General features: G+C 37.8%; 1 protein-coding gene across 1 annotated transcript in view; it reads right to left on the reverse strand.

The window, feature by feature from the left end:
* ACAN (aggrecan) overlaps positions 1–13,331 on the reverse strand; it is a 104,084-nt gene that overhangs the window by 59,833 nt on the left and 30,920 nt on the right. Inside the window, exons 2-4 of the mRNA XM_073653271.1 lie at positions 7,351–7,427; positions 6,511–6,894; positions 3,624–3,798 (exon numbers count right to left, since the gene is read on the reverse strand). Coding sequence (XP_073509372.1) covers positions 3,624–3,798; positions 6,511–6,894; positions 7,351–7,420 — 629 coding nt within the window. The 5' untranslated portion in view covers positions 7,421–7,427. The remainder of the gene's footprint in view (positions 1–3,623; positions 3,799–6,510; positions 6,895–7,350; positions 7,428–13,331) is intronic.

Consider the following 13,331-nt stretch of genomic DNA (forward strand, 5'->3'; position numbering starts at 1 on the left):
TCAGGAATCAGGCAAGAACTACATGGGAGGACCTGGCCAATGATCTGCAGAGAGCTGAGACCACAGTCACAAACATTAACGTAACACACTACGCTGTCATGGATTAAAATCCTGTAGAACACGCCAGCACATGTCCAGGCCAGTTTTAAGTTCACCAATGACCCTCTGAATGATCCAGAGGAGGCATGGGAAAAGGTCATGTGGTCAGATGAGACCAAAAATAGAACGTTTTGGTATGAACTCCACTTGCCGAGTTTGGAGGAAGAAGAAGGATGAGTACAACCCCAAGAACACCATCCCAACTGTGAAGAATGGTGGGGGAAGCATCATAGTTTGGGGGTGCTTTACTGCAAAGGGAACAAGATGGGGTCTTTGATCATTGAAGATGGGTCATGGCTGGGTCTTCCACCATGACAATGACCTGAAACGCACAGCCAGGGCAATTTCAAGGTCCTGAAGTGGCCTAGCCAGTCTCCAGACCTGAACCCAATAGAAAATCCTTGAAGGGAGCTGAAACTCAATGTTGCCCTGTGACAGCCCCGAAACCTAAAAGATCTGGAGGAGATCTGTATGGAGAAGTGGGGCAAAATCCCTGCTGCAGTGTGTGCAAACTTGGTCAAGAACTACAGGAAATGTCTGAGCTCTGTAATTGCAAACAAAGGTTTCTGTACCAAATATTAAGTTCTGCTTTTCTATTGAAATACTTATTTCATGCAATGAAATACAAATTAATTATGTAAATAACATACAATGTGATTTTCTTCATTTTTTTTTAAGATTCTGTCTCTCATAGTTGAAGTGTACCTACGATAAAAATTACAGTCCTCTCCATTCTTTGTAGGAGGGAAAACTTGCAAAATCGGCAGTGTATCAAATACTTATTTTTCCTACTGTCCATATGTGTGTTACTTACTTTTATATGGGCTAGTTCCTCAAGATTGGCATGTGGCTAACTTTATAACATTATTAAATTAGGGCAATCAGCTAGAGCAAGCAATTAGAAACTAAGTATCTTCTCTCATTAATCTTTTGAGGATTTACTTTTACAAAATATAAACGTTTTTTTATTTGGTTTCTGTATCCATGTTCTGAGATCTATAGCCTTCATTTTTCTATTGATGGAGCTGTATGAGGAGTTGTTTATGCAGGGGGAGCTTGGTGAGCTGTACTTTTTATAGATACAATTTCAATCACTTTTTATTCCATTCGTTGGAGGAGGCGAGGTAGCCAAAAACAAGCAGATTTTATATTATAATTTTTTTCACTTTGGGGTACAAATAACATGATATTTCAATAGTATGGATTGTTCTGGATCTGGTAATACCAGTTATGCTTTTTTTTTATTGTTGTTTTGATTATTTTCATATATTAAAAGGGGTGTAGTTTAAACTCGATGGCCCTGGCGTTTCAAGACCAGTGTTTTGTTGAAAGGTGCATCGTTATAAGATGCTCCATGTTAATTAAGACGTGCGCACCTCTTAATATATAATATAGTACATCATTTAGTGACTGTGCCTTAGGATAAGAAATATATTTCAGCCTGATACTACAGTACATTCTTGTCATAAGTTATACCACTTTTGTGCCATAAATTATGCTGAATATGTCATCCGCTCTCGGTTGTGACTAGAGATGGGAAAATCTGTTCCAACAGCGAGGATGCTGGTCCAGCTGCCAGGTTAGTATTTCATGACTGCTGGATTGGAGCCCTGAAAATCGCAACATCATCATAGCAGCATGACGCACACACAACGTCATGCCAGCCCAGCTAATCAAAGAGGAGCCACAGATGCCATCAGGTAAGCAGGAATTCGCAGGGCTCCCATCCAGTCACTGAACACTGACTTGGCTTCTGGACCAGAATCCTGAGAATCAAACAGCTGGTAAAGCTGGCTATTTATTCATTTAACGTCCTTGGACTCGATTTTGAGCCATGGCAACTTGATGGATAAAAGATATGTAGGAAGATCGATCTTGTGCAAGCCTAGATAGGTCCACCAGGGTCTTCTCTGCTGTTATTTTGATTGTATCAAGCCATCGGATTGCTGGTCTTCCTCTTTGCCTTCTATTCTTTCGAACCACGATGTCCTTCTCCAGTGATTCCTCTCTTCTCATGATGTGTCCAAAATAGGCAAGTCGTAGCTTGGTGATCCTTGCTTTGAGTAACATGTTCGACTTGATTTGTTCCAAAATTGATTTGTTTGTTCTTCTTGCCATCCATTGTATTGATAAAATCCTTCTCCATCACCACAATTCGAAGGCGTCAATTCTTTCTCTGTCTTGTTTCTTTATTGTCCAAGTTTCACATCCGCTGGCTAAGACTGTTGTAAATGTGCCAAAAGTCATAAAATTTAGGCGCAACTGCGTGCTGCACAAAATTTTGTGACATTTCAATTTTATGAATGAATTCTGGTGAAAACTGTTGTGTTTGTTTTTTGCAATGTTTTCACACATTTTTTAGACTTTATAAAAAATATATGTATGGCAGTCTATTTTCCCTGCTAGATTTCACTTAATAGAGCCTAGCAGAACAGTTAAGTTAAGCGGTTAGTATAGTGGGTTAATATAGTGTGGTTTTTCAGCGCATTATTTCTTCATAATTGACTTGAATTTTTAACAAATGAAAAGTGCTTTTGAGGTTGCTCATCTCTTATCAGGTCTAAACAATAGTAACTGGTTGTTTAATTTATACATTATTGAATATATTCAGTGTCTCATATAAGATGTTCCCCTTGCCACAGCCCTCATCTTTTATCCAGAGTGAAGAGCAGCTACAAAGAGCATCCTTCGCGCTAGATAACCCAGCAAATCTGTGCATTAAAGAAACATGACATTGACTTCAGTGGGAACTGTGTAGATCTCTATCTCCCTTGTGGTGGCAATGCAAGAAAACGGAGCTAACCAGAAGAGCACCCTAAGGACATTACATAAAAAAATTGACCAAACTAAATAAGAAACTCAGTAAGTACATGAAACAGTTATAAAAAGGACTTAACCCCTAAAAAAATTCTACCAACTATTTAGTTTTTTTTAAGAAATAGGAAAATAATTATTATTTCATATGCAAATGAGAGACTTTTGGTGCACCCTTGGGGTGGCCAATGACTAAGTGCACCATTATGCAACCTTAATTCACATTCCAATCACTGTCTCTGATCCTGAGCCTAATTTTAATCCATGATGCACTGTAATGGTGTAATGGTGTAACGGCCATGCCAAAAGATCACTAAAGCCCCACATTTGTATATAAAATAAAAGTGGTTTTCTCAGTCACTGTAAAGATAAAATGTATACTGCTGGTATGATTTTTATAGGGGCTAAGTCCCCTTTATAATTGTTTAAGTAGTTTAATATGTGTTTTGGGGGTGACAGACTCCTTTTATTATATTATAAATAACATTTCCGTTAATATGGTTAACAAAACAGAGTACTTTTAAACAATAATGAATATATTAAAGTAGAACTATCTACTAAAGACAGTGCAAAAGACCCAGTCTTTACACAGTAAGACATTCAACAAATTTACAATAAATGTTAGTGCCATAGATAAGAATAAAGTAATAAAAGAATGGTTATAGTAATTGTAAAAGTGAATACGTAAAGTTTAAGCTATAAGAGCATACCGGACTGTCTGATCAGAAAGCCAACCGGCGTCACACTGGTGATACCCATCATCATATGCAGATTGGAGTTGTTCCGGTGAAGCAATAGTAGCACTGTTCTGAATGCAGGCTTTTTTGGCATTTTCGAAATCCAAGGTGTATCTGGTAGAGATGGCTCTATAGTGGAAAACGATCCCTGAAGTGAATTGATGAAAAAGTAAAACAATGATGAATTAAAAAAAATTCTAAAAGAAAACAGCATTTCACACAATGTGTGGTGATATCCAAATCTATGGTTTTTATAAAGATGTCATGTAAAGAACATAAGCAGTAAAGAGAAACAACACCATCACAAAACTTTTCAAAAGTGAAAATGCACTTCAGAAGTTTTGATTTGTGGAGGTCCGGGAGCTTAGACCCCAACTAATTGTTAAAATGAAGGAGCAAAAAGCTCAAGTGAAGGCTGCAATCCCCCAAGAAGAAGACTTTCTATTGAGCCCATCTTTAGTCTTGAAGGAGTTGAAGGAGACTTTTCTGCTCCTTCACTTTATAGATCGGTGGACCTCCTCCAATCAAAACTCCTGACATGTCTTTGTATTATGTCAAAAGTCTTCTGAAAGTTCTGTCATTCTTTAAAAGGCTATGATGGTTGCTTACATAGTGCCGTTAATTTTAAAGCGCTTTACGCACATCAACGTCCTCAACATGTCTTTGGAGTGTGGAAAGCAACTAGAGAACCCGGTGGAAACCCACACAGAACATACAAACTCCTTGCAGATGTTATCCTTGGGGGGATTTGTACCCAGGACCCCTGCACTGCAAAACAACAGTGCTAACCACTGAGCCACCATGCTGCTCATGATATAATAGGGCATCAATATTAGAGAGTGCTGGGTGTCAGCTTCTAACACATCGGCAGTAGCTGGATGTAAATGGAGCGGCAGTGTAGAACACCACTTCTTTGTCACACTGTTTAGTTCTCTTTTTAGGGTACTGCAGATCAGCTCCTATTAAAATGAAAAATGCTATTCTGCTGTACTCGATAGCCGTTACTAAAGGGTATGACAGAGTGGTGGTCTTCCGCTCCGTCACATTTTTAAAAATTTAAAAATTTAACATTGCTACATCTAGATTTCAAGCCAAAAGGCTAATAATGACTCACGTAGTAACAACTATATGGTTATTATTATGAAAAACCCAACCTGTTTAATCAATGTTTATGGTTTATGTTGGAAAATTCATGTTTGGTTAATATTATCATAATTACACAATGAGTTTAATATTAATTGGCTAATGGTTACTATTCAGGTGATAATTATTCTGACTATTACAAAGACAAAGAAAAAGATTACACATATCGTTAAAGGGGTTTTCCTATTGAGCTAAGAGCTGACAGGCATGTAGTTACTAACCAACTGCCTGTTCTGCCTGCCGGCAGCTCAAAGTGGTCACCAATTGCTCCTGCCGGTGATTCTGCTGTTTCACATCAACAGAGCAGCTCTTCCTCTTCCGGGCTGCTTTGTCAATGTGCTATGACTGCCAAGTCATGCTGATTGACAGTAAGCTCCCCGCAGTTAGGCAGCGGGGAGCCGGCTGCCAATTAGCATAACATCAGCAGTCATGCCCCGTTAACAGAGCAGTGCGGAAGGGAAGAAGCTGCTCTGTTGATGTGACATCACCAGAAGCCGCAGAATCACCGGCAGGAGCTGTCCATACGCACTCTGAATTGACAGAGATCAGCGCTGGGCAGAACAGGCAGGTAATTAGCAACTGCCTGCCTGTAAGTTCTTAGGCCCAGAAGGAAAAATTTAAATAGTCCCGGATAACCCCTTTAAATATTCTAATAAAAAGAATGCATGTGTTTGGTGAGAAGAAAACAACATTTGAGTGTTTATATTTCTACATCTAATAGGAGGATGAATGAAATAAAAAGGGTCAGAATAGTTCTGAATGACAGGCCAGATGGTAATACATTTTTACCTCTATAAAACAAAGTGTCTGATTGAGTGTATTAAATCAAGTTTTTGGATGTAAATAACTAAGTTATAAATCTGGAGACACTATTCATCACATCAATCTGTAAATCATTATACATTATAACTAGCTAGCTTACAATTCAGAATGGTAAGTGAAATTTATACAACCTCCCATGACCCCTATGGAGATACGATACTTAAAATGCAAATCATAAACACGGTTTAAAGACCAGAAAATTGTAGCTAAAATATGATGCGAGCTATATTCAGAAAATGTTATGCAGCACGTAATAGCTCTTAGGATCTGGATTGATTCCCAATGTTCATATTTTTGGGGATGCAACCACTTCGTCAATTAAACCATTATTTAAAATAGTCCAGTCTACTATTTGGCCACTCCTTATGTACATAATAGCTAAATGGTATTACTATCAGTGATTTACTAAGCAGCAATTTAATTATTGTTTCATCTAGTGAAACCTTGACTTCTGTGCGCAGGTTTTGAGTTCACATAAATTGAAGGTTTTTGCTATGTAATCTGAGAGCAGCATAATACAGTAGCAGAGAGCCTGATTCCAGGGATGTGTCACTTGCTAGGCTGTGTGTTGTACCATCAGTATAGTCAGTGTTTTATCAGCAGGACATTATCACTACAGGACTAGGTCTCACGTGCAGACAAGTCAGGCTAATCTGTATAATCCTGCCCCTACCCCTGATTGGAAGTTGCCAATCAGTGGTGTGGGCGGGGTAATACACAGCTCAGCATTCATAGCACTGCTTCATCTACAACAGAGAAAAGTAAGTGATACATCACTGGAATCAGGGTCTCATCCCCTATATCATGCTGCTTTCAGGTTACATAGCAAAAACCCGCTGACATATCCCCTTTAAAGAGGTGTACATTGCAGGTTGTAGAACTTAAAAGAATTTACCTTTCACATTGACCTGTACTGTGTCTTGGCTATCCTCGATTCCATGCATGACTTCACAACGGTAGGTTCCTGAATCACTGGACAATAGGTTTACAATTTCCAAACTGACATCAGTAGGGATGAGAGGATAGTTTGGCATTGAAATGCGTTCTTTGTAGGCTTCATTTACACGAATTTGACCATCAGTGGCTACCAATAACACTGTCTCTCGTCCTTTGTTGTGTCTGCTCCATTTGATTCTGGGTGTTAGGGGAGCCGTTGAGGGGGACACAGTCACATGTTCCAAAGCGTTGATGAAATAGCAGGGGATGGTAATTGAGTGTCCTAGCTGATAAGTCAGCGGAGTTTCTGCTGGAATACTTACGCTTAATAAGTCAGCATGACCTGTAAATTCATTTTAAAAAGTATTAGAATATGATATCCTAGAAGATAGATGATAAATTGCAGCTGTTGACTATAAATTGTTGCGGTCGATATAATTTATTACTACTTTAATTTTGCAATTTTTACTTCTAATTATTCAATTTTAGGCCTGTTACACTGATCAAAAACATCATTAAATGTGGCTGGCAACCATATGGGGTTGAAACTCTACCCTATGCCTACTGCCTGTTTTTACACACTGGACAGAGTCACAACCTCCGCAGGCTGGAGCATTCCTAGCTGTGCAGCAGTTGGATCATGCAATAGCAATGTCCACGTAAACATCCGGAGATGTCATGGATAATTTGTGTTTTTATATGGTTATTTTTAGTTCATACATATTGACACGGTCCGAGGCTATGGCTATGAATAAAGATAATATTAGTATGTACTACCAAAATATCAAAAAATACTCACCTGAAACCTCCTCTGATATTGCTGCAGCGATGACACGAAAACACACGAACACTAATAATAAAGTGGTCATAGTTTACCTGTCATAGAAAGTAAACAAAAAGTCAAATCAAAAGTTATACCTGGCAATGTAAATAAGCAAACCAATAAATCCAGAATAGTGCTTTGCCTTGTGCGTGCTACACCTGCTCTGTGTTATCTATACACTGTCAGATACAACCTCTGTCCATGCCTGGATGACTGGTTCCACCAAGAGTCAGATTAGGATAAAGCCTCATTCACATGTCCAACTTTGGCGTACGCGTGCTACCCATGATTTTCACGGATAACACTCATACTTGTGATAGTCTATGTGGCCATTCACATGTCCATGATTTTTTGCGAACTGTGAGGTCCACGGAAAATCGCAGATACTGTACATGTCCGATTTTGATCTGAGGGTTGGATCAAAATTGACAATGCAAGTCAATGGGTCTGTGAGAAAAATTGGATTGCTCTCGAATGAGATCAGAGTGAAATCAGATTTTCACGGATTGTCAGATTGGAAAAGGTGGAGAATTTTTTTTAAAATTTCTCCACATGCGAGAAAATAGGACCACAATCTAATCAAACTCTAATCAAACACTGATCAGAATAATCATCCCGTTTTTCTCATAGATGGAAAAATTGCACGTGTGAACGAGACCTAACTTTGATATTTTTATATGGCTAACCAATATACCATACAATGAATGACGCTTAATTTTTGTCTCGTATTGCAATTTTTTTTAGAGTGTAGAGTCTAGAAGATTTTCCAGCTCTTGTAAGTGACTCAAAAATAAGAAAAAAACATTTTAAATACATGTATATTTTACATTTTTTTTTACTATTCCTGAACCACCAATGAGTAGGGTCTGTGTCTACTGTTACTATTGCACACAATAATGTGTCCCTCAGTGCCATATGACCGGTAGAAGCAACTGCCGGCTATACTTTGACATGTCTATAATGATGTGTTTATGCATTTCCTCTGTGCATTTTCTCATCCATATTAGGAATGAAATGTTGTACGTGGTTTTGGGTCATTATGTAAAGTAGCTGTGTGCTGGCTCTGTATGTCAGCAGTTAATGCTTCTGACTTCCCCTACATTCCTTGACAGGCATTAGCTGCTATTATAAACATAATAGATCTCATGGGGCTTCATCTCTGTCACCTAATCAAATAGGGTCAGCTCCCTAATTTTTATGTCTCTCTGGCAGTCAATCATAGTTAGAGAACCCTTCCATCTCTTTCACTTTGCATAGACAAGACTGGTTGACTCTGAACCTGCGGACCAATAGCAGTGCTACAATTCTTACTTGTGCATCTAATTGGTGTCCAACAGACCATTCTTTATTAAAATACTAATATTAGGCAGGGGAACCCTTAAAGAGAAAACCTGATATTGAAACCTATGTAGAGCAGACTAAAGTAAGGTGTTTAGTCTAGATCAGTTGTTCTCAACTCCAGTCCTCAAGGCTCACTAACAGATCATGTTTTCAGGAATTCCTTAGTATTGCACAGGTGATGGAATTGTTACTTGTGTAATACAAATGAAATGCTGAAAACATGATCTGTTGGTGGTTCTTGAGGACTGGGGTTGAGAACCACTGGTCTAGAAGATTTTATTGTCCTTCACTGGATACCCCAAGAACATTTGGCCTAAATTACACAGTACAGTAGAAACATGACACATATCCATCAAGTTCAGTAGAGAGATGGGAGAGGATAAAGGTTAGGAATACAGGTACAGCCATAATGCATAAAGCAATCTGCCCTAACAGAGCTAATTTTCCCTCCTCATCCCAAACATTGATTGACTGAATCAACATTCAGAACAAGAATTTAAAATACTTAAAGGGAATCTGTCAATCTATACATGCTGAGCAAACCACGGGCAGCATGAATCTGGGCCTGTCAACATGACTGCAGCCAGGTATGTTTTTTTTGCCGTAGCTTTTCAGAGAAAATATAGTTCAAAGATCCTTCCCTGGGGTTACAGGGAGAGATTGGACTATTCTGGCGCTGTCCCTTCTGGCTTCTTCCTACACTGCTTCAGGTGATTGACAGGTCTCTAGTAGTGATGAGCAAGTATGTTCTGTCAACCCTTTCGGCGAGCATGCTTAGGTGCTCGCCGAGTATTTTCAGGGTACTTGGGTGTTATGTTTCAGTTACTCTGTGTGCATGATTTGCGACTGTTTGACAGCTTTAATACATGTGACAAATGCCTAAGAAACAAGCATTCCTCACATGTATTAAAGCTGTCAAACTGTCGCAAATCATGCGCACGGATGCAGGTTTCCTTTACGTACTAAAGTTATTTTCATCTAAAAAAAGCTACTAAGCGTTTTTTAAACTAACGACAGTTCACGCTGTGACTGGCTGCTGAGGAAGACTTTTCCACACGTTAATAGTTCTCATTTCAAAGAAAGCTTGTCTCCTTTGGAGATTGAACTTCCAGACTGAGACAGTATCTATTGTCTTTTGAGGGCATTTTATATGAAACTGCTTCTGACTCTATTTTTTGCATGGGCCATTTATGTATTTGTGCTAGTTGATTATGTACCCCTCTTAAACGTCATTTCTCAAGACTAAATAAATGTAATTATATTACTAGATCCTCCATGCCCATTATAGTTTTGTAACTCTTCTTTGTACCTTTTCTAACTTCAGGGCATCTTTTCTATGAACTGGTGGCCAGAACTAAAGAGCATATTCCAAATGAAGCAGCCCTAGTGTTTTGTAAAGTAATACTATTACATTGTTCTGAGAGTCTGTGCTCTTTTTAATACATGACAATATCCCACTGGATTTAGAAGCTGCTGATTAACATTACTTTCTGTTATTTAGTCTGTGATTTATAAGTACATCAGGATCCTTTTCTTCAAGTGACTCTCCTAGTTTTACTTCCCATAGAATACAAGATGCCCTCATAGATTAGTACCCACATGCATAACTTTACATTATTCCACAATAATCTTCATCTGCCAAATCTACTCAATTTGTACAAGTCGGCTTGTAGTTTATGAACATCTTCTATAGACTATACTATAATATATGACTTGGTATCATCAACAAAATCAGAAATAATTAATTTTATATAGTTAATAAATAGGTTAAATAATATCTGACATAGCAGTAAACCTTGCTGTACACCGCTTAAACCCGGAGACCACTCAGAGTAACAGGCATTCACCCAACTTTTTTTGGTACTGTCTTTGAGACAGTTTTCTATTCAATTACAAGCCTTAATTTCTAAGCGCATAGATGTTAATTTACCAATTAGGTATCTATGAGGGAATGTGTCAAATGCCTCTGCAAATTCCCAAAACAATACATCCACAGCTACCCTGTGTCCAGGCGTCTACTCAGTTCTTCATAACACAAATCATATTAGTTTGATAACTTCTGTAGTTAATAAGACCATCTTGGCTGTTACTTGTAATATTATTTTCTACCACATACTACTGTATATAGTTCCTTATAAGTCCCTTACTCATTTTTCCCATATTTGATATTAAAGGGATATACTCACGTTTGGAAGTTATCCCCTATCCTTTGAATTGGGGATAACGTCCTGATCAATGGGAGTCTGGCCACTGGGACACACACTGATCTCTGAAAAGCCCTGTGTGAGTGGAGCAGAATTCTATCATGTACACTTTCATTCATTCTCATGGGAGTGCCAAAGACCAGCTGAACCCGGTGATCGGCTTTTACCAGTGGTCTCATTAAGTATGGTTGGAGGGGTAGTGTGTAGGATCGACTACCGCTCCATTCACATGGTTCTCTTGAAAGCTCAAGCTCTTGGGATCGGTGTCCAGAGAAGCAGAGAAGAACAGCGCTGGACACTGGAGAGAGCAGCAGTAGGTGAGTATATTAATACACTCACACTCCATAACATGCATGTACACTCACATTTACTACATAATAAAGTTAGTAGGAGTGCTTCTTTAATTAGCTCTCCATAGTATATGCAAAGTTCCAAGAACTTGTCTATGAAAAAGAAGCCGGCTTTGGCTGGGAAAATTATTCATGCATACAGTCCCGTTGTAAGATCTCCTGAATCCACGGGGACAGGGCCTTTGTATCTGGTAATTAAAAGTGGATACTCTTCCGCACAGAGGCTCACGCCCAGTCAGCAAATTGATCACACAACTATAAATGCGATGAACTAGAAGATTTGTAATTCTTCTGTTTAGAGAACACATGAGCATAACCAGAGTATTGAGGAAGATGTTAAGGAGAAGATCATAGCGAGAAAAGAGACAGTGTAACAAGAGGAGTGACAACTTGTAGACATTTAGCAAGCCTAAAAGGGCTGGATAGATGACAATTGGTAAACCAAACAGAAAACTTTTGAAGATGTAATAGCCAGGCTAATCTGCAGCCGAAGGAGAGTTTCCTCAGATAGAAAAGTTGAGGAATTATGGAAACCACAGGGTCGATAAATATGATACAGATATGCAAATGATTTACAAATTTAATCAGTTTCAAATATAAGTAGAAATATTTATGCACTTTCCCTTTTTTCATCATTTGAATAACATTATCATGTCTATTGATTCTGTGATTTCCGTGATTCCACGACTTCTTCCTTCTTGCAATTTCAACTTTGAGTAGTGTATATATAAATATATAAAAATATGAAATTGTGAGTGAACCTCTTGGAATTACCTATATTTTTACAATAACAATTAATAAAATGTGTTCACTAAGTCACAATTATAGTCACAATTATAGACAAACACAATCTAATTAGAATAATAAATACAATCATGAAAATCCCTGTTCTTCCAGTGTTCTTAGGAATGTCTATAATTACTAGCAGCTAGCAATGCAAATGTTAGTGGACAGAAGTGTACATTTCACTAGATAAATGAGTAAGCTGTTATTATATTCTTTATAGTTATATATTTTTCATGAAATATATCACGTCTTAATAGAGGGTCCTCAGGCACATCTCTACAAGGAATTTTGATTAAATAGCTGGAAATTTGCCTGTAATTTTGCCATCATAAAATGTAAGACGGAATAAAAGAGAAGCTTTTAGAATATTTATTTCTAATTAAAGAACAAAACAGCAGGATTCTTTTAAAAATAATATACTCATTGTGAAAATGAAATTCTTAGAATTAACTAGAACCAAAGAGCTAGAATCAATAAATACTTAAATAGACATAAATTTGCTAAAAAGTCTACAAACATCTAACTAATAAAAAGGAGAATTGTAGTGTAGATAGATCGAGCATGTCATTGTATTATCATTGAGGATACAAAGGGGGAGGTAAAAATTTGAAATTCAGTAACCCATAGTGACCAATAAGTTTATCTATTTAATAATGTAAAACTTTTACTTGATTGATAAGTATGAATAAAAAATGTAAACTCCTATTAACCGTGTAGTTTAAATACATGGAAACATTTTCTTTCCTGGATGTCACTTTTAGAAACTATGAAAATGAAGCATTTTTGAGTCATTATTGGTTGTTCTTCTTTAACTTATAGGTGTTTTTGAAAAGTTATTTTCATCGGTGTGAAATCTTTATTTTATTATATTTTGTTACATTGCTATCTATTAGCAACAGCACCATTTTATAATGTGTGACCATCATGTCACAGCATCACAGGCCCATCGGCTTGTGTGTAATGTCATGGTCACCATGGTTTTCTGGTCTTAAAATAAATTATGAAACTGATAAGGAGAGGAGTTGGATGAGTACATAAATGACTTGGCAGGGCACAGTGTAGATGTTTCCCAAGGAGTGTTCCTTCAAATGAAAAGTCAAATTATTTCCAAAATGGACATACTATAGCGGAAGGTCTTGCTTCTCGACCTAGTAGGCTCTGCTATAATACCAAATCTTGGACCTACTGGAAGCAATCCTGAAACTCTGGTGGGCCACTCAGTAAGGGGCAAAAACATACATACTGTATATGTTACACTGTGTAGATATGATATTAT

This window comes from Phyllobates terribilis, unplaced genomic scaffold, assembly GCF_046119375.1.
Source record: "Phyllobates terribilis strain yellow unplaced genomic scaffold, ASM4611937v1 Scaffold_11__3_contigs__length_659146591, whole genome shotgun sequence".
In the NCBI taxonomy this organism is placed as follows: domain Eukaryota; kingdom Metazoa; phylum Chordata; class Amphibia; order Anura; family Dendrobatidae; genus Phyllobates; species Phyllobates terribilis.